This window comes from Diceros bicornis, chromosome 41, assembly GCF_020826845.1.
Source record: "Diceros bicornis minor isolate mBicDic1 chromosome 41, mDicBic1.mat.cur, whole genome shotgun sequence".
Lineage (NCBI taxonomy): Eukaryota > Metazoa > Chordata > Mammalia > Perissodactyla > Rhinocerotidae > Diceros > Diceros bicornis.
The window spans coordinates 1,710,631-1,733,132 of record NC_080780.1 but is presented as its reverse complement, the minus strand read 5'-3'; the positions used below and the strand labels follow the sequence as shown (position 1 = coordinate 1,733,132).

The 22,502-nt window shown below is 42.6% G+C and overlaps 1 protein-coding gene and 1 pseudogene across 6 annotated transcripts in view; both read right to left on the bottom strand.

The window, feature by feature from the left end:
• Positions 1-22,502, bottom strand: part of OGDH (oxoglutarate dehydrogenase) — a 385,968-nt gene that overhangs the window by 7,252 nt on the left and 356,214 nt on the right. For all 6 annotated transcript variants that reach the window (XM_058534728.1, XM_058534726.1, XM_058534729.1 and 3 more), the window contains 6 exons: positions 19,465-19,593; positions 2,283-2,462; positions 1,789-1,941; positions 922-1,024; positions 589-717; positions 212-362 (listed from right to left, as the gene is read on the bottom strand). In XM_058534728.1, the coding sequence (XP_058390711.1) occupies positions 212-362; positions 589-717; positions 922-1,024; positions 1,789-1,941; positions 2,283-2,462; positions 19,465-19,593 (845 nt within the window). The remainder of the gene's footprint in view (positions 1-211; positions 363-588; positions 718-921; positions 1,025-1,788; positions 1,942-2,282; positions 2,463-19,464; positions 19,594-22,502) is intronic.
• LOC131400120 (KANTR integral membrane protein-like) lies at positions 2,470-18,171 on the bottom strand (annotated as a pseudogene).

Genomic DNA, 22,502 nt, shown 5'->3' with positions numbered 1-22,502 from the left:
GGCAGGAGCCCAACAAGCAGACCCCACACAGGTGGCCGCAAAGCCCAGTTCTTAACAGAAGCGTCCAAATCAGAGCAGGGACAGGGTGATCGGGCCTGAGGCTGGGACCTAACAACTGGTTCCTGCAGTGACTCTGCTGGAAGAGAAACCTCAGAGCCCTCCCTCGAGTCGCCTCACTTTGAAGGGCCCAGAAGAACGCTGAGAGCATCACCTGAAAGTGCCCCGCTCCACATCCTGGCCGCTCAGCCGGATATGGATGCCCTCCTTCAGGAGGGAGCCGAAGGCCATGTATTCCGCCAGAGCCCAGTCCACGGTCCTGTTCTTCACCAGCTCCCCGCGGGTTTTTAAGATCCGGCTCAGCCCTGCAGAGATGGGGTGCTCACCTGTTGCCCTGCATGCCCTCTTGTGACAAGAAGAGAGCCTTCTTCAGGCCCAGCTTCTGGGTGAGTGGGTAAGGCAGCCGGGTGCAGACCACGGGTGAGGTGGGAGAGGGCTTCCCTCACGCAACCACTTGGCCTTGAACAAGGCAGGTGGGGCCCACATACGTGGTGGGAGAGAAGTCGTCAGAACTCAGTGTGGCCTCGTTACCTCCATGAATGGTGAAGTTCTCCACGGGCACAGAGCTGGCCACGTTCCCAATGTGCGTCAGAATATCCTCCGTCAGGCCCGTGGAGGGGCAGGACATGCTCCTGGGCTGCCCATCCAGGGTGAAGAAACCTAGGAGAGGAGGGATAAGCTGACGCATGGTCACCACTTTTCCAGGAACCGAACGGTGGCCACCCGAAACACTGTGGAGAGGCCAGCGAGACTCAATGTGGCGTGGACCATGTTCCCTGTGAGACCTGTAGTTGGGGGCTGATTCCACAGCATACAGGGGTGTCGTGGGGCCACAAGGATTCATCGGTGACGTCCCTCACTCACCAGGCCAGGGGGAGTCCAGCCAGTGCTTGATGTGCAAGATCTTCTCATCCTTGGATCTGGCAAAGGCCTCCTCACAGATCTTGTCATACTTGGAGATCTCCTCCTGCAGGGTGGGCATAGCGCAGCTCAGGGGTGCTCTGCACAGGGCACCCTGGCCCCACAGCCAGCTGCATGCCCACACTTCCCGAGTGCATCTGCACTGCCCGGAGCACCTCAGACTCCGCTAGCCTCCAGGCCTTCTCCTCCTCCAGCTTCTTCTCTGAGCTTTGTGATAAGCCTACAACACTTCACTGTTTTCATTCCCAGGAGTTTCTTCTTCACATTTGCTGGCTGCCTCCCCCATATTCTTCTTATGAACTGGTCCAGTTCTCAGGGCTCCTGGCACAGGCCCAGGACGACTGAACCCCAAAGCATCACCTCCACGCTTGCTCTGATCTCAGCACTGCCCCCACTCCCAGACTTCCGACTCGGCATGCTGGGAAGCAGCCCTTCTTCCCCTTGTCCCATCCTGAGCACCCTGCACGGGCCTTCCCACTTGCCACCAAGCAGATCACACCAGGCCTTTACCGAGCTGGATACTTCATCTGTCTCTCAGCCTGCAGGCTGGACTCTGTCAGTGGAGAAGGCCTGCGGGGTGGCCACTGTCTCATGCCAAAGTGCTCTCAGGTCCCACTTCCTTCACAGAACCCCTCAGTGGCCCGGACCCTCCAAGAACTTATGCACTGAAATGCTGCAGTTGTAATATTTCGCATGTTCTCATTCAGATTCTAATAACTCTCCAAAAGCAAGAAATGGCTCTGCAGCCAGCCTTCTCAGTCCCTCCCCAGCTCTGGAAAGGCCTGCCAAGATCAGAGCCAGGGGACTCACCTCGTACTCGGGCTGGTTGACCACGCCCTGTGATACCAGCAGCTCTGCGTACTTCTGCAGCACAGGCTTCTGCTTGCGGATCTGCTTGTACATGAGCGGCTGCGTGAACATGGGCTCGTCCATCTCATTGTGGCCATTGCGCCGATAACACACCTGGGTGTGGCCGGGAGATGCCAGCATCAGAGACCATGTCGGCCGGGGCTTGGGACCCAGGAGGACTTGCCCCTTCTCTCCTATGTGATGCCTCAGTTTACCTCAACTAGAATTAAGAGTCCTATCTATCTCTCTTTCACACACTAGAGTTGCTTTGACTGTCACATGAGATAAAACCACAGTGACCTGGGAATATCCTGGGACAGGACCCCAAAAGACCTTCTTTCCTAGCATGGCTCACCCAGGCTGGAGGCTCGGGAGCCCTTGGGAGGGGCAGTGTGGTGAGCCTGCACCAAGGAGCCCTGAGCCCTCTTCTCCAGGACACGGGCGAGGTCACTCACCAGGTCCACCACCACGTCCTTGTGGAAGGTGCTCCTCCACTCGGCTGCCACCTTGCACACGTACATGACGGCCTCTGGGTCATCCGAATTCACATGGAAAATAGGGGCATTCACGACTCGGGCCACATCGGTGGGGTAGGGTGAGGAGCGCGCCATGCGTGGGTCTGTAGTGAAGCCGATCTGCAAAGGATACCAGTCTGGCCAGGGGGGCACAGGGGCTGCTGGGCTGGGGCGGGGCTGAGGACGGAGCCAAGGGCGTGGGCACAGCTGAGGGTGTGGCTAACAGCAGGCAGGGCGGGGCTGGGGGCCATCTGCGGGAGTTGGGGGCGCGGTGTCACTTGGCTGCAGCCTACTCTGAGTAGGCCCCTAAATGGCTATTTAGGTATTTTTTAAAAAATTATTTTGTGTTTTCCTATTCAGATAAAATTCATACACATTCAACACGAAGAATTTGGAAGATAGGCACTATAAAAATGTTATCTATAATTCCACCATCTACAGTGTAAATATTTTGACGTTTTCCTTTCCAGACAATTTTCTTTGCATGCACATACATGCAAAATATATTTAAAATTTCAGACCCTATTATTTCTACAATTTTGCACTTTGTTTATTTAACATTATGAGCATTTTTTCTTTGAAAAGAAAATTTAAAGCCTTCAAAATACTCACCATTTAGATGTACTAAAACTTAGTTATATATCCATAATTTAAAAATTTGCATTTAAAATTTATTTTTATGAAATACTTCCAACACATACAAAGTATAATACTACTACAATGATCACCCATGAACTCATAACCCAACATGAACAAATCTTAACAGTTTCAGGACCTTTGTAACCTTAGAATAAAATAACACATTTCTGCTATAGCTGGCCCTCACATCATTTCCACGTGGTGCTATATGTATTTCATATGTCCATAAACAATACATAGTATCTTCTTAGGCTTGTTGGTAACTAAAATTTTGATATAATTTCAAACTTACGAAAAAGTTGAAAGAATAATACAAAGAATGCCCAGTTTTTACTCAGATTCATCACTTGTTTCTCCATTTTGCTCCTTTATTATTCATGTTCTTTCCATTACATACACATTCACACAACTTTTCCTGAACTATTTTGGGGTAAGTTGCAGGCCGTCCCTATTTCCTGAAACGGGGACAGCCTCTTACTGGGCAGAGTGCAGGTCCCAGCCCACGCAACTGAATATTACAGAATACTGTTATCTAACCCATAGTCTCTACACTCATTCCATCAACTGCCCTAAGATGTCCAGTCTTTCTTCCCTCAGTCCACTACCCAACCCAGCACATCATCTGCATTAGCTGTCACCTGTCTAGTCTCCTTCAGCTGGAAGGCTTCCCTGCCTTTCTTGGTCTTTCATGGCACTGACATTTTTGAAGAGTATTTTTGGGTCTTTAAACCATGGAGATATACACTCTATGTACCTTGTATATGGCATCATACTCTATATGTTGTGAAAATCCTTTGCAACTTGCTTTCTGTTCAACATTTGTTTTTATGGTTCATCCAGGTTGAAGCAGGTACCTCTGCCTCATGCAGCAGAGCTTTGGAGTGTAATCTATGTACTGAGCAGTAGAAACCACAGTGCATTTATCCACTCTCCTGTTGGTGGGCATTTAGTTGTCTCCAACTTGTTGTCAATACATTGTTACTCTACACATTCTTACACAGGTTTTCTCCAGCAAACACTGGGTTTATCTGCAGAATACCCCCAGGAAGGGAAAACTAAGCCGCAGGGTACAGCATTGTAGACTTTCTAAATACCATCAAACTGCTCTCCCAAGTGGTTGTGCACTTACCCTCCTACTAGCAGCATACTAGTACCCCGCATTTCCACTCATCATATTGTGACTATTTCCCCAGAATATTAAATATTTTATAATACTGTTGCCTATGGCTTTGCCAAAATTTATGCAAAGACTCTTCTACTGTTGAACATATATAGCTTATTTCTTAATTCTGTAGTAGTACAAATATGGTTTTGACAAACATTCTTAAACAAAAATATTTAGCATCTGATGGTTTCCTTAGGAGAGAATTTTAGAATGGGAAATCCCAGGTATGTTCTTAGAGAAACAAGAGCCTCGGCAAAGCAGCCACTTCCTCTCCTGCCACAGATCTTACCAACCTCACACCAGGTCATGATCAATGGTGTCAAAAGCAGTAGAGAGATTAAAGAAAACATTAGCAAAACTGTAGTTCTTACAGAGGTCTGAGAATTCTTTATTCATTTATGATAAACCGCTTTTACATAATTTCCTTTATCACACTGACTAAAGAAAAGATTAGAAATAGTCAGAAACTGATGAGAACATTAAAAAGTGATGTACCAGGAAGAATTCTGATAAACACTTATAGAGACCTTGAACAATCTCGTCACCCACCTGGGTGCCCCACTGAGGAAAATGAAGGCAGAGAACAGGTCAGTTAGTGATCATAATATGCACATTACACCTAGAAACTCCCAGAAAGTAAGCTGCTTTGAAATGTTGAGACCTCAGTCCCCCAGCTGCCCTCCGCAACACCCACCACTGGTAACTGGCTTCTGTGTCTTCACGCACATATGGGTGGCTGCCCGCACATGCACGCACACACACACATGCACGCACAGAAGCGTGCACACATGGAGACGCAGGTGTACTCCATGTACTGCTCTATACTTTTTTTTCCCACCTAATGTATCGTGTGGATCATTTCAACAGTATATATAGATCCCAGTCTTTCAAATGGTTTTATGAATTGCATTAATGACCACAGTTATCTTACATAGTGCTTATTTATAGGCCAGGCACTATTCTGTGCATTTTATGTACATTAATTTACATGTATTAATTCATTTAAGCTTTGTAACACATGTATGGATACATCATAAATTATTTAACCAGCTCCCTACTGATTTAGTGACGGGGAAATTCTGACTTCTGGTCTTGCTGCAGCAGTGATATCTTTAAAGACATCTCTTAGTAGACATATGGGTGTGAGTGTACTAGCAGGAAAATCCCACTAAGTAGAACTGCTGACTTGAGAGCCAGAAGGGACCTTAGAACCAATGGTTTATCACCTCATCCCTGGTTGGAGCCCTGTCTACGTCAACCCTACGGCTGGACCCTGGCTGGAACAGGTCTGACTGTTGGAAGTTCTTCCTCTGATTCAACCAAAACTTGCTTTCTGGTAATTGCTACTCACTGGTGCTGACTCTGCCTGTCATAGCCTGTGCTATGTGAATCATTCATTTCGTTGAAAGGAGCTCTCATGCCTCCAGGAGTTTTCTGTCTTCCGGGCCACATGGGCCCAGCTTCCTGGGTCATTCCTTGTAGGGTATTTTCCAGACACTGTGCCATCCCTAAGACACTCTCCTCTGGACATGGTCTCATTTATGTTCAATTAGAATGCCTGACTTTCTGTCATAAGATGTTTGACAAACCCAAGGCTTACCTGTGCTGTGTCTGTGTAATGTGATTCTTAAATTGAAATGCTATTAAATGTTTATATTGCAAAGAAGGAAGGCTTCAAATCAATGATCTAAGAAACTAGAAAAAGAAGACTAAATTAACCCCAAAGCAAGTAGAAGGAAAGAAATAAAGAGCAGAAATCAGTGAAATAGAAAGCAGGAAAACAACAGAGAAAACGCAGTGACATCACAGCTGTTCCTTTGAAGACAACAACAACAAATCTATAGCCAGACTAACCAAGAAAAAAGGAGACAAGACACAAATCACCAATATCAGGAACGAGAGAGGAGACCCCACTGCAGATCCTAATGAGAGAACATTACAAACTTCATGCCCATAAATTCCACAACTTAAATGAAATGGACAAACTCCATGAAAGACAGAAATTACCAGAGCTCACTTAAGAAGAAACAGATAAGCTGAACAGTCTTATATTTACTAAAGAAATTGAATTTATACTTAAAAAAAAGAAACAAAAATGTTCTTAGAGGGACTTCCAGTTTCGGAAGATGGAGTAGACGTACCGTTCTTTATTCCTCCTGCTAATAAGTACAGCTAAGAACTCAGGACACTACGTACAGGACAAACATAAAACTCGGAAGGTAGACAGAAGGGAGCAGACCAGCCAGGGACCTTGGATCCTGAGGAACAACTTGGTGATAGTGCCCAGGGCTGTCTTAGTCCTTCCTATATTCCAGACTGAGTGTCAGAGAAGCAGGCAATCCTGAAATGCCAATAGGTATAGACAAAAAGAAGTTCCAAGGAAAGCTGGCGCTCTCTGGCTAGAGGACCAGGTATGGGCTGTCTAGCAGGACAGAACATTTTTAGATGCCCTGCTACAGCCAACCCCAGAGAAAACACGGTGGTTCCACCCTCACCCACCCCAGCGAAGGCCCAGTGGGGAGCTTAGACTGATGGTAATTAGATGCCCCCTACCCCTGGTGTCAGTGGAGGCCACATGAGGAGCAGTAACAAAGCACCCCGGTCCCACCCTGCCTGCCCTCCCCTCCGTGGGTATCAACAGACATGGATGGGGAACCTGGACTCCCACCCCCGACTGGGCACTAACAAGTGACCCAACCCCAACCCGAGAGGTCCAGAGGAGGCCTGTTATAACAGAAGATTTAAATAACATTCTGAGTCTCATAATATAATGCCCAAAATGTCCTGGTTTCACTTGAAAATCACTTGTCATACTAACAACCAGAAAAATCTCAGCTTGAATGAGAAAAAGCAATCATTAGAAGCCAACTTGGAGATGACACAGATGTCAGAATTATCTGACAAAGACTTTAAAGCAGCCATCGTAAGAATGCTTCAATGAAAATTATGAACACGTCTGAAACATAAACAGAAACTCTCAGCAAAGACAAAGATCTAGAAAGAACCAAATGGAAATTTTAGAACTGAAAAATAAAATAACTGGGGGAAAAAACTGAATGGAGGTGCTCTACAGCAGAACGGAGGGGAGAAAGGAAAGAATCAGTGAACTTAAAGATAAAACAGAAATTACCCAATCTAAACAAATGGAGAGACTGAAAAAACAAACATGAACAAAGCCTCGGGGACCTGTGGGACTATAAAAAAAGGTCTAACATTTGTGTCATCGAAGACCCAGAAGGAGAGAGGGTGGGTCTGAAATAAGAAATAATGTCAGTAGGACTAAATTTAACCAAAGAGATGAAAGACCTGTACACTGAAAACAACAAGACACTGATGAAAGAAACTGAAGAAGACGCAAATAAACGAAAAGACATACCATGCTCATGGATTGGAAGAATTAATATTGTTAAAATGTCCATAATACCCAAAGCAATCCAAAGATTCAATGCAGTCCCTATCAAAATTCCAATGGCATTTTTCACAGAAATAGAATAAATAGTTCTAAAATTTATATGGAATCACAAAGACCCTGAATAGCAAAAGCAATCTTGAGAAAGAAGAATGAAGCTGGAGGCACCACACTCCCTGATTCCAAACTACATTAAAAAGCTACAGTAATCAAAACAGTATGGTGTAGGCATAAAAACAGACACACAGATCAATGGAACAGAAGAGAGACCCCAGAAATAAACCCATCCATGTATGGTCAATTACTTTATGACAAAGCAGCCAAGAATATACAATGGGGAAAGGATAGTGTTTTCAATAAATGGTGCTGGGAAAACTGGACAGCCACATGCAAAGAATGAAATAGGACCACTATCTTACACCATACACAAAAATTAACTCAAAATGGAATAAAGACTTGAATGTAAGACCTGAAACCATAAAATGCCTAGAAGAAAACACAGGTGGTAAAGCTCCTTGACTTGGTCTTGGCAATGAATTTTTGGATTTGACACCAAAAGCAAAGGCAACAAAAGCAAAAATAAACAAGTGAGATTACATCAAACTAAAAAGCTTCTGCACAGCAAAGGAAATCATCAACAAAATGAAAAGGCAACCTACAGGACAGGAGAAAATATCTGCAAATTATGTATCTGATAAGAGGTTAATATGTAAAATATATAAAGAACTTACACAACTCAATAGCAAAAAAACAAACAATCCAATTAAAAAATGGGCAGAGGATCTGAACAGACATTTTTCTGAAAAAGACATACAAATGGCCAAAAGGTACATGAAAAGATGCTCAACATCACTAATCAACAGGGAAATGCAAATCAAAACCACAATGAGATATCACCTCACACCTGTTAGAATGGCTATCATCAAAAAGACAAGAGATAACAAGTGGTGGTGAGGATGTGGAGAAAAGGGAACTCTTGTGCACTGTTGGTGGGAATGTAAACTGGTGCAGCCACTATGGAAAACAGTATGGCGATTCCTCAAAAAATTAAAAATAGAACCACCATATGATCCAGCAATTCTATTTCTGAGTATTTATCTGAAGAAAATGATATCTCAAAAAGATATATGCACCCCCTGTTAGTTGCAGCATTATTTACAATAGCCTAGACAAGACTTAGGAAACAACCTAAGTGTCCATCAATGGACAAATGGATAAAGAAAATGTGGCATATGTACACAACAGAATAGTATTCAGCCATAAAAAAGAAGGAAATCCTGCCATTTCCAACAACATGGATGAACTTTGAGGGCATTATGCTAAGTGAAATAAGTCAGAGACATACAAATACTGTATGATCTCACTTATTTGTGGAGTTTAAAACAACAGGGGCTGGCCCGGTGGTGCAAGCGGTTAAGTCCGCATGCTCCACTTCGGTGGCCTGGGGTTCGGGGGTTTGGATCCTGAGTGTGCACCGATGCACCGCTTGTCACGCCATGCTGTGGTGGTGTCCCGTATAAAAAAGTAGAGGAAGATGGGCACAGATGTTAACTCAGGGCCAATCTTCCTCGGAAAAAAAGAGGAGGATTGGCAGTGGATGTTAGCTCAGGGCTGATCTCCCTCACAAAAAAAATAAAAATAAAACAACAATAACAACAAAAACTTGAACTCATAGATACACAGAACAGATTGGTGGCTGCCAGAGGTGGGGGGTGGGCAAAAGGGGTAAAGATGGTTAAAAAAAATAAAAAAAGAAAGAAAATTGCCCAAATTTGTCAAAAGATACAAATCTATGGATTCACAGAAGCTGAATGATGCCAAGTCACTTCAGTGGGGAAAGACAGTCTTTCCCATAAATGATGTAGGGATGACAAGTATCCATGTGCAAAAGAATGAACTGGGCCCCTCCCTTGCACCATACACAAAAGTTAACTCAAAAAGGATCACAGATGTAAGAACTAAAACTATAAAAGTCTTAGAGGAAAACACAGCAGTAAAAACAAAACCAAACAAAACAAAAACTTTCGTACTTCGAAACACAACATCAAGAAAGAGAAAAACCAAAGAACGGGAGAAAATAGTTGCAAATCATTTATCTGATAAAGGGCTTGTATCCAGAACATATATATAAAGAATTCTTCAAATAAAAAGACAATCCAATTTAAAAATGGGCAAAGGATCCGAACAGACATTTCTCCAAAGAAGATATACAAATGGTCAATAAACACAGGAAAAGATTCTCAACATCATTAGCCATTAGGGAAATGTAAATCAAAACTATAATGAGATACCACTTCATACCCACTATGATGGCTAGAATAAAAAAGACAATAACAAGTGTTAGTGAAGAGGTGAAAAAATTAAAAGTCTCATCCACTGCTGCTGGGAATGTAAAATGGTGCAGCCACTTAGGAACAGTCTGGCAGTTCCTCAAAAGGTTAAACACAGAGTTACCATGTGACTCAGCAATTCTACTTTTAGGTATAGATCCAAGAGAAATGAAAATGTGTCCACACAAAAACTTGTACACGAAAGTTTACAGCAGCATTATTTATAATAGCCAAAAAACAGAAACAATCCAAATGTCCCTCAACTGATAAATGGGTAAATAAAATGTGATATAGCCATATAACAGAATCCTGAATAGAAGACCTGACATGCTACAACATGGATGAACTTTGAAAACATTACACTAAGTGGAAGAGGCCAGTCACAAAGGACCATGTATTATATGATTCAATTAACACGAATGCAGAATAAGTAAACCTATAGAGACAGAAAGTAGGTTAGTGGTTGCTTAGGGCTGGGGAGAATAGGGACATAGGGCTATGATAGCTAAAGGATACAGAATTTCTTGAGATGATGAAAATGTTCTAAAACTGACTGTGGTGATAGTAGCACTGTGTGAATACACTAAAAACCACTGAATTGTAGACTTTAAATGGGCAAATTGTATGGTATGTGAATTATATCTCAATAAAGCTGTTAAAAAAAAAAAGACACATCATAGTCGAACTTCAAAAACAGAAGACAAAGGGAAAAAAAAAAACCTTCCCATGAAGAAAACTCTAGGCCCAGAAGTGTTTTACTGGCAAATGCTACTAAACACTTACAGAGCAAATATAACAATTCTACACAAACTATTCCAGAAAATAGGAGAGAACACTTCTCAACTTATCTTATGAGGCCAGCATTCCCCTGATACCCAAACCAGACAGACATTACAAGAAAACCACAGACCAACATCCTTCACGAACAGACAAAAGAATTTCACATTCAAAAATCAATTAATGGGGCCCAGCCCCATGGCTGAACTGGATCAAGTTCCGTGCACTCTACTTTGGTGGCCTGCGTTCTCGGGTTTGGATCCCAGGCGCAGACCTACTCCATTCACCAGCCATGCTGTGGTGGTGTCCCACGTACAAAAAATAGAGGACAGATTGGTACAGATGTTAGCTCAGGGCTAATCTTCTCAGCAAAAAAAGCAAAAAAAAGAAGAGGACTGGCAACAGATGTTAGCTCGGGGCAAATCTTTCTCAGGAAACAAAGAAAAAGAAAACAAAAATCAATTAATGGAATTCACCATTAGCAAACCATATGATCATCTTAATACATGCAGAAAACATCTGACAAAAATCAACATCCATTCATGACAAATACTGTCCACAAATTAGGAACAGAGGGAACTTCCTTAGCTTGATAAAGGACATCTACAAAAACCTACAGATAGCATCATATTTAATAATCAAAGACTGAATGCTTTCCTTCTAAAATTGGGAACAAGGAAAGGATGTCCCCTCTCACCATTTCAACATTGTGTTGAGGTCCTAGCCAGTGCAACAAGGTAAGAAAAAGAAATACAAGGCTTGGAAAGGAAGAAATAAAACTGTCTCTATTTGAGATCACATGATTGTCTACAACGAAAACTCCTAAGAATCCTCAAAAAAAAACTACTAAAAGTGAGTTTAGTAAGCTTGTGGGACACAAAAAATAAAGTGTACAAAATACAAAAATAAATTGTATTTCTATATCCTAGTGACAAATAATTGGAAATTAAAATGAGAAAAAGTACCATTTACAATAGCTCCAAAATAATGAAATATTTAGGTATAAATCTAACAAACATGCAGGATCTGTATGCTGAGAACTGCAAAATACCTATGAAGGAAATAAAAGAAAATCTAAATAAATGGAGAGATTTACTGTCCTCTCAGATTAAGACTCAATATTGTCAAGGTTGTGATTCTTCACAAACTGATCTATTGATTCAACACATTCCTAAAAATACTACTTTTTTGTGGAAATCAACAAGCTGATTCGAAAATTTATATGAAAAAGCAAACAACTTAGAATAGCTAAACCAATTTTGAAAAGTAATAAAGTTGGAAGACTCATACAACCTGATTTTAAGACTGACAATAAATCTCCAGTATGAAGACAGTGTGGTGTTGGCAAAAGGACAGACACACAGATCAATGGAAAATAACAAAAAATCAGAATAGACCCAAATAAACATGGACAATTCATTTTCAACAAAGAATAATTCCTTCTACAAACTGTACTGGAACAACTGGACATCTTTAAGCAAGAAAAAAACTTCAAAACTCAAAATATGTCACAGATTTAAATATAAAACATAAAATTATAAAACTTCTAGAAGATAGGGGGAAAATCTTTGTGACTTTGGTAAGACAAAGTTTTCTTAGATTCAAAACCAAAAACATGATCCATAAAAGAGAAAATTCATAAACTGGACTTCATGAAAATAAAAAACTTTTGCTCCATGAAAGATACTGGTAGGAGAATGAAGATAAGCCATAGAGTGGAGGAAAATCTTTGTATAACACATCTGTGATACGGGACTTGTATCCAGAATCTATAAGAACTCTCAAATTTTAATAAAGCAAATAGCCTCCCCCGCTAATGGGAAAACACTGAAAGATTCCTTTACCAAAGAAGATACATAGACGGCTGGTTTGTGTAGGAAAAGGTGTTCAAAATCTTTCGTCTTGAGGGAAGTACAGAGTAAGCCACACAAGATACTACACACTTATCAGAATGGCTGAAATACAAAAATATCGACAATACCTTGAGCTAGCAAGGATGCGGAGCAAGTGGAACTCATTCACTGCAAAATAGTACGGACGTTTTGGAAAATAGTTTGGCAGTTTCTTATAAAGTATAACATATAGTTAACATATGATCCATAGTAATTCCACTTCTAGGTATTTACAAAGAAAAAGAAAAACTGATGTTCACACCAAAAACTGTATGTGAATGTTTACAGCGGCTTTAATCGTAATTGCCAAAAGCTGAAACAATCCCAATTCCCTTCAACGCGTGAATGGATAAACAAACCGTGCTACAACCATGCAACCAAGTGCCATGCAGCAACTGAAGGAACAAGCCATGGACACACCCGAGAACACAGATGAATGTCAAATGGGTTATGCTGAAGGAGAGCAGCCTGACTCAAAAGGCCACGGACTGTAGGTCAACGTTTATTAGACACTCTGGAAAAGGCAAAATCACAGTGCCTGCCAGAGGGTGGGCTGTGAAGAAGAGCGTTTTCTGGAGTGATTAAACTCTCATATCTTGATGATGGTTACATGACTATACGCATTTGTCAAAACTCGGAGAACTACATGGCAAAATGGGTGAATTCTACCATACCATGGCAAAATGGGTGAATTCTACCATTAAATTATAATAATAAAAAAACTAATAAAACATTTAATGTTTGATTTAACACTTGTCTCTAGACTTAATCTTGTTGATTGTGCCTCCACATTCTGAACTTTAAGAGTTCTGAATCCTGATTCCAATACGCAACAGCTCTTCTCCTAGGCTCTGGGTCAGCTTTCTCTGTGCTCCACCTGTCACTGATAAAGTGCTGAGCCGGCCAGGGCCACAGGGAAAACTGTGTGCCGCTGCCACCAACCCATTAAGCAGAGCTTTCCAGTAGGTGTGATAAAATCAGGTAAGAAGACATGGCTACACCACTGTCCATATCATATTTCTCAACCGTGTGCACGACGACGTAACGAAACACTTGACCAAGAGCCTGGGTGGCATTCCATGACAGAGATATGGCCCTCGTAGGCTGAGAATCTATTCAGATCCTCTTCCAGGGACTAGAATCTATCCTTTTTATTCCTTAAAAAAATTTAGAAGTCTTGGGCACCTTTCCTACTTGCCAAGATTCATAAGAGATTACCAAGTAGGTTCTGCCATCTGAGTAAATTATCATTTTAAATCTCCTGGGATGGAATTCACGTGAATCTGGAGACTACTCATGGAAAAGCATTTTTCTTTTTAAAAAAACTATCCTGTAATTTTCTTTCTTTGTATTGTCTTTGTCTGGTTTTGGTATCAGGGTGATGTTGGCCTCATAGAATGATTCAGGAAGTGTTCCATCTTCCTCTATTTTTTGGAATAGTTTGAGGAGGATGGGTATTAAATCTTCTTTGAATGTTTGGTAAAATTCACTGGAGAAGCCATCTGGTCCTGGACTTTTATTTTTTGGGAGGTTTTTGATTACTATTTCAATCTCTTTACTTGTGATTGGTCTATTCAGATTCTCCATTTCTTCTTGGTTCAATTTTGGGAGGTTGTATAAGTCTAAGAATTTATCCATTTCTTCTAGATTGTCCAATTTGTTGGCATATAATTTCTCATAGTATTCTCTTATAATCCTCTGTATTTCCATGGTATCCGTTGTAATTTCTCCTCTTTCATTTCTAATTTTATTTACTTGAGCCTTTTCTCTTTTTTTCTTAGTTAGCCTGGCTAAGGGTTTGTCTATTTTGTTTATCTTCTCGAAGAACCAACTCTTTGTTTCATTAATCCTTTCTACTGTTTTTTTGGTCTCAATATCATTTATTTCTGCTCTGATTTTTATTATTTCTCTCCTTCTGCTGGCTTTGGGCTTTTTTTGTTCTTCTTTTTCTAGTTCTGTTAGGTGTAATTTAAGGTTGCCTATTAGGGCTTTTTCTTGTTTGTTAAGGTGGGCTTGTATCGCTATGACTTTCCCTCTCAGGACCGCTTTTGCTGCGTCCCATATGGTTTGATACGGCATGTTATCATTTTCGTTTGTTTCCAGATAGTTTTTGATTTCTCCTTTAATTTCATCAATGATCCATTGGTTGTTCAGTAGCATGTTGTTTAATCTCCACATTTTTGTCACTTTCCCAGTTTTTTTTTCCTGGTTCATTTCCAGTTTCATAGCCTTATGGTCTGAAAAGATGCTTGTTATGATTTCAGTCTTCTTAAATTTATTGAGGCTTGCTTTGTTTCCCAACATATGGTCTATCCTAGAGAATGTTCCATGCGCGCTTCAGAAGAATGTGTAGTCAGCTGTTTTTGGGTGGAGTGCTCTGTATATGTCTACTAGGTCCATCTCGTCCAGTTTTTCATTTAAGTCTAATATTTCTTTATTAACTTTTTGTCTGGATGATCTATCCATTGCTGTAAGTGGGGTGTTAAGATCCCCTACTATTATTGTGTTGTTGTTGATTTCTCCTTTTAGGTTTGTTAATAGTTGTTTTATGTACATTGGTGCTCCTATGTTGGGTGCATATATATTTATAAGTGATATGTCTTCTTGATGGAGTGTCCCTTTTATCATTATATATTTCCCTTCGCTGATGAACATTGATGCAAAAATCCTCAACAAAATATTGGCAAACCGAATACAACAATATATTAAAAAGATCATACACCATGATCAAGTGGGATTTATACCAGAGACGCAGGGATGGTTCAACATCCGCAAATCAATCAACGTGATACATCACATCAACAAAACAAAGAATAAAAACCACATGATCGTCTCAATAGACGCAGAGAAGGCATTTGACAAGATACAACATCCATTTATGATAAAAACTCTCAATAAAATGGGAATAGAAGGAAAGTACCTCAACATAATAAAGGCCATATATGACAAACCCACAGCTAACATCATACTCAACGGGGAAAGACTGAAAGCCATTCCTCTGAGAACAGGAACGAGGCAGGGCTGCCCACTCTCACCACTCCTGTTCAACATAGTACTGGAGGTTTTGGCCAGAGCAATTAGGCAAGAAAAAGGAATAAAAGGAATCCAAATAGGTAACGAAGAAGTGAAACTCTCACTATTTGCAGAAGACGTGATTGTATATATAGAAAACCCTAAAGAATCTGTTGGAAAACTGTTAGAAACAATCAACAACTACAGCAAAGTTGCAGGGTACAAAATCAATCTACAAAAATCAGTTCCATTTCTATATGCTAATAATGAACTAACAGAAAGAGAGCTCAAAAAGATAATACCATTTACAATTGCATCAAAAAGAATAAAATACCTAGGAATAAATCTTACCAAGGAGGTGAAGGACCTATACAATGAGAACTACAAGACATTATTGAGGGAAATCTACGATGACATAAAGAAATGGAAAGATATCCCATGCACGTGGATTGGAAGAATAAACATAGTTAAAATGTCTATATTACCTAAAGCAATCTACAGATTCAATGCAATCCCAATCAGAATCCCAATGACATTCTTCACAGAAATAGAAAAAAGAATACTAAAATTTATATGGGGCAACAAAAGACCCCGAATAGCTAAAGAAATCCTAAAGAAAAAGAACAAAGCAGGAGGCATCACAATTCCTGACTTCAAAACATACTACAAAGCAATAGTAATCAAAACAGCATGGTACTGGTACAAAAACAGACACACAGATCAATGGAACAGAATTGAAAGCCCAGAAATAAAACCACACATATACGGACAGCTAATTTTCGACAAAGGTGCTAAGGACATGCAATGGAGAAAGGAAAGTCTCTTCAATAAATGGTGTTGGGAAAACTGGACATCCACATGCAAAAGAATGAAAGTGGACCATGTGCTATCGCCATTCACAAAAATTAACTCAAAATGGATCAAAGACCTGAAGGTGAGACCTGAAACTATAAAACTCATAGAAGAAAATATAGGCAACACACTATTTGACATTGGGTTTAAAGGAATCTTTTCGGATGACATGCCTACCCAGACTAGGGAAACTAAAGAAAAAATAAACAAGTGGGACTTTATCAGACTAAAGAGCTTTTATAAGACAAATGAAACCAGAATCAAGATGAACAAACAACCAACCAGCTGGGAGAGAATATTTGCAAAACATACATCTGACAAGGGGTTGATCTCCATAATATATAAAGAACTCACACAACTGAACAACAAAAAAACAAACAACCCGATCAAAAAATGGGCAGAGGAAATGAACAGACACTTCTCCAAGGAAGATATACAGATGGCCAATAGGCACATGAAAAGATGCTCAACATCACTAATCATCAGGGAAATGCAAATCAAAACAACACTAAGATACCACCTCACGCCCGTTAGAATGGCTATAATCACCAAGACAAAAAACAACAAATGTTGGAGAGGATGTGGAGAAACAGGAACCCTCATACACAGCTGGTGGGAATGCAAATTGGTGCAGCCTCTATGGAAAACGGTATGGAGATTCCTCAAAGAATTAAAAATAGAGATGCCCTATGATCCAGCCATCCCACTACTGGGAATCTATCCAACGCACCTGAAATCAACAATCCAAAGAGGCTTATGCACCCCTATGTTCATTGCAGCATTATTCACCATAGCCAAGAAGTGGAAGCAACCTAAGTGTCCCTCGACTGACGATTGGATTAAGAAAATGTGGTATATATATACAATGGAATACTACTCAGCCATAAAAAAAGACAAAATCGTCCCATTTGCAACAACATGGATGGGCCTGGAGCGTATTATGTTAAGTGAAATAAGCCAGAAAGAGAAAGACAAACACTGTATGATCTCACTCATATGTGGAATATAAACCAACACATGGACAGAGAAAACTGGACTGTGGTTACCTGGGAAGTGGGGGTGGGGGGTGGGCACAAGGGGTGAAGGGAGTCATATATGGGGTGATGGACAAACAAAAATGTACAACCCAAAATTTCACAATGTTAGAAACCATTAAAATATCAATAAAAATCAAAAAAAAAAAAAAAAAAAAAAAGTATCCTGTGTTATCTTGGGCTTCCAGTCTCTGTGAATGATCTTTGCTGTACTTGCTGCAGGCTGAAGACCATTCTCCTTTTATTATTTCAGCCCATACTCACAAGCAGTGAGTCCACTGTTCTTTTTTAGACCTTTCTCTTTCCTTGGCAGTTTTTCAAAACTCTTCCTAATATTGTTCCTTGAAAGATAGCAGATCAAACACTGGCTCTCAAGCCAGTTATTCAGTCTGTTTGCTCAGTTTTCTCTTCTGTACAACGAGATGACACCACCCTCTGCAGGGTAACAACAGTATGGACTAAGTATGTACGTGAAGTGCCTAATTCAGTGCCTGGCACATAGCAGGCACTTAATAAATGGTAGCTGTTATCATTTTGTGTGTTATATTCATACTCGGTAACATTCCTTGCCTCTTTTTGTGTCTGACCTTTTACATTTTGAGCTCCTCAGCCTTTACTACATAACGACCACATTTACCTTAATGTTTACATTTTCCCCTCTTCCTCTCAACTCCTTGCTGGGACAGCTGCAACTGTTTCTCTGTCCTCCTCTAACCCATTCTGCATGTAGCAACAAATCACGTTTACGAATCAGACTGTATCTTATAGTCATGTCCTTGCTTCAGTCCCGCCGGTGGCCTCAGTGCATCTGGAGTAAGAGCCCTTTCCTTGGGGGCCTTGTGGAAGTTGGCCACTGGCTGTTCTCTCTTGCATTAACCAAACTTCAGCTGTGACGGCCTCATCCCCTCCCTTGGACACAGGGACCCCTTCCTTGCCTCAATCTGCTGCTCCCCAACATTTGCCTACCTCACTGTTGATCTCCACTTAAAGATCAACCCTCAGAGAAACATCTGCTGGCTAAGCCCACACCTGGTAGGTCCCCTGTCCCCACACTGAACTAGAAGCTCCTCGAGGGCCAGGAGCTTGCCCTTTCTCTGCCTGGTACCTAGCACAGTGCCTGTACTGAAAGGCACTTGAATATCTGATCTATGAAAGTTCACATGAGTTGGGGAGACACACCCTTGGATATGGCTGGTGGAGGAAGTGACAGCTATAACACCGATATGTATCGGAGTTGGGCAGAAATTGTCACCTACAAGAATGTTCATCACAGCGTTATTTAAAACAGCGAAAAATGAGAATCCTAGCAGTCTAATAACACGGCAATGTCTATTTTATGAAACAACTTATAATGGATATTTTCTTTTTTTTTTTAAAGATTTTATTTATTCATTTTTTCCCCCCATAGCCCCAGTAGATAGTTGTATGTCATAGGTTCACATCCTTCTAGTTGCTGTACGTGGGACTCGGCCTCGCGTTGGACGGAGAAGTGGTGCCCCGGGGCGTGCCCGGGATCCGAACCCGGGCCGCCAGCATCAGAGCGCGCGCACTTAACCGCTAAGCCACGGAGCCGGCCCATATAATGGATATTTTCATTAAAATTAATATTTTAAGAGTATATAATAACATGAGAAAACAATGTGGTAAAAAAATGGATATAAAACTGTGTATATAGAACCTTAGTTTCTTAAAAAAGAAAAGCCATTTGCATGTTTGTGGGTCTAGAAGAAAATATTCTAAAATAATATCATTCACTTAGTGTAATTAAAATCCCTCAACTTAAAAAAAAAGTTTTCTGTGTTGTCCAAGTTTTTTATAATAGACATATTTTTCTAATCAGAAACAACAACAATGTTCTAAATAACTAAGAGATGTCATTCTAAGTAAGAATGATGTGAGATAGAACCCTCAGGAGATAGTCTGATCAGAAACCCGATGCTGTGGAGTCTGCGGCCTCCTCTGCCACAAAGACCCCGGAGCCTGCCCAGAGCTCGGAGCCCAGCCCAGGTTACCTGGTTGTTGACGACCACGTGGACGGTGCCGTGAGTTGTGTAGGAAGGCAGGTCGCTCAGGTGGAAGGTCTCGTACACGATGCCCTGGCCAGCAAATGCAGCATCCCCGTGCAGAAGGATGGACATGACCTGTAGACATACAAAGGAGACCCCAAATCCAACACACTCCTGACTGCCGTGTCCACAAGGCGCTCTGGAGATTATGTCACAATCTGCTTTTCAAAAAATAATGTGCTTTGAGATCATTTCAAACTTAGAAAGAAAGTGGCAGGAGAGCATAAAGACCCCCTAGCCTCCCCAACCTGCTAGCAGCTGGGTGGCTCTGCTCCACATCTGCACACCCACCACCCTGCTGTCTGCTGCAGAGTCGATGCCCACCACCTTTGAACATGCCACACAGGACCCTCCTACCAGGAAGGCAAGGTTGGCTCAGCACCCCATCTACCCCTCTTGCTGTGTGTCCTGGGCCTCCTCAGCTCCCACCACCACCCAGAATCTCAGTACACTGAGCCCTCCATGCCAGGAAAAGAAGGTCCACAACGTGCCTCCCAGGGACAAAACCTAGATTTTAACAGAACTCCATGTGTCCTGCATTGGTGGATGCAGGGACACTCAAGAGCTCAGGTGGACAGTGGACACAAGTGTCGGGTTTGCACACGGGCCTCCTCTGAGGGGTGCAGCTTTGCCAGGTCCCAGATGGGCCCCCTGTTGGGCAGGAAAGTCACCGGGAGACTTTCTTCTTGATGGCCTTTGTGTGTGTTTCTTCTCTGCACAATCTTGACCTTCTCCGTCAACACACTTCAGGCCTAGTCTCCCCTCTCGTTGAGCTACTTCTCTTGATCTTCTGGTGAAGCCATACTTGCCCAGCATCAGGCTGCATGGCTGTCCCGGTGGTTCCCTCAGCACGGTGCTGGCTGCTGAAATCACCACCCTGCACTCCTTGTGTCTGACGGTGCCCCAGTGGCCCCATCTGGACCCTGGGAGGAGCAGCTGTTTGTGGCAGGTCGTCCTGCTGCACCGGGGAGCTGCTTTCCCACCCAGATACCCCAAAGGCCACATCAGCCTTAAGCCAAATTGGGTCGGGTTCAATCTTGCACCAGGTTATAGAACAACCTCAGCCACAATTATAGAAATTACTATAGTAGTTTTTCTTAAACGCCGAAAATTATGTAACACATACTCCAGCTCCCTGAATTCTGGATTTAACAGAAATCAGATAATTGCCTGGGGGTTTCAGAAGAGTGGCAAGGAGAGCAGGTGTGAAGGACTGGTGGAGTCTGGACCCGCTACTGAGGATGGGCGCGGGTCGGGCGGCTCAGAGAGAGCGGTGGGCTGGGGGTCTTGACGGACGGACTGTCCACACTGGGCAAAGGCACACGCCCTAGGACAAGTGTCTGGCCACCATCCAGGGCTAACCAGCCTCCCTCGGCCTCGCAACCCACAACTGGACCGATCGGTGCGATCATTTGAAGCATTTAAATATCTTCCACCACTTCTCTCTAGTGATTTCATTTCTTCTCGGGACATTGCCAGCATTCCCAGTGAGTACTGCTTGAGTGGCCTTTTGTCTGTAATTTACGAATGTGGATGTCACACACAGTTTTCTGCAATCTCGTTCCCCTATGCGACTGCAAATGTTCTACAAGGACAGTGGAGATGCTGGAGGCACTAGTCAGCGACGTTGGTCCCCTCCCCACCCCTCCCCAGCCACTGTGTCATTGGTGGTCTTGGGGGCTGCGTGGGAGGCCCCTTTCCATCTACTTGGAGCTTCTGTGGCACTGTGCAGGCCCCCAAACCCATGGGAGTAACGTCCACGTCCCGACATCCTCCCACGGGCCACAATCTCTCTCTGTGGCGGGTGTCCATCGATGCAGGAACCACTTCCTGTTCCCAATGTCACCCCCCGCCCGGACCCCTTCACCTCTGATGGCAGTTTCCCTTCTTCTCATTCTCCAAGCCTAGTAACAGTATCCTTATAATACTTGAAGTTACAGAACCCAGTAAACTTATACTTGGTTCCACCTTTAAAAAGTCTGACCCTCTCCAGGGCATCCCTGGGTGCCCCCTACCCCGGCCTCTTCCCCACTCTGCTCACAGTGCCTCCCAACCCACCTCCATCTTTGCTCCATCTCTCACTCATCTCCAGAGAACATTCTTTCTGTTCTGCCTACCTCAATCTTGCTGTTTCTTCAATTAAATGTAACAACTGCCTGCTCTGTCGATGAGGTTTGACTGTCTTTTACTCCACTTCCGACTCTAGTGCACACCGACATATCCCTCTTCTGAAGTTCTTTACCAGTTCACTTGCAGCTCTGTGTCCCACTGTGCAGGTTCTATTAGCTTCTTTACCTATGACCTTATTTCCAGGAAGAACAAGAGGTGCTTGGGAGCAGGCGGTGATGCTGACTGTATACTCTCCAGAACAGAGACGCAGACATTCACAAACACTTGATTTTCTGATTGCTTGGCTTTGAGGTCATCATTAAGTACTAAGAACGATACAATTTGTTACAGACCGACTTCTATCTTGAGATTAAACAGGACAAACAGAATCCATCGAAGATTTCTATACACAAGCAGGCTGGCCAACAAACTTGCAGCATTCACTGTCACACACCTGGAAAATGCCACCACCAAGGCCACCTAGACCTTGAGCTGTGCTCCATCTGTAAACGGTGCCACCCTGATATCAACGCCACCCTCTCTCCTCACATCTGTCAATTTTACGATTCCTCCTTCAGGCTTACTCACATCTTTTTCTTAAGACTCTCTCCTCCTGTTCAGTGAAAACGCCTCTTTGTCCATTATGCTATTTTGCAAGCCTGGCTTCTCGGCAGATGCGGTGATGATGAAGGCAAACCACTCCCCACCCAGCTCTAGCAGTCACAACGTGGGAGACAGCCTATCTGTAAGCAGGACTACTATACTACCGCTACTCTTTCAAACTCCATTCACAATATTTTGTTAACTTCCAGAAACATGAGGTCTGAGATGTGCCCAGGGCTGCGAGCCTGCCATGGACTGTCTGGCCCCTGTGG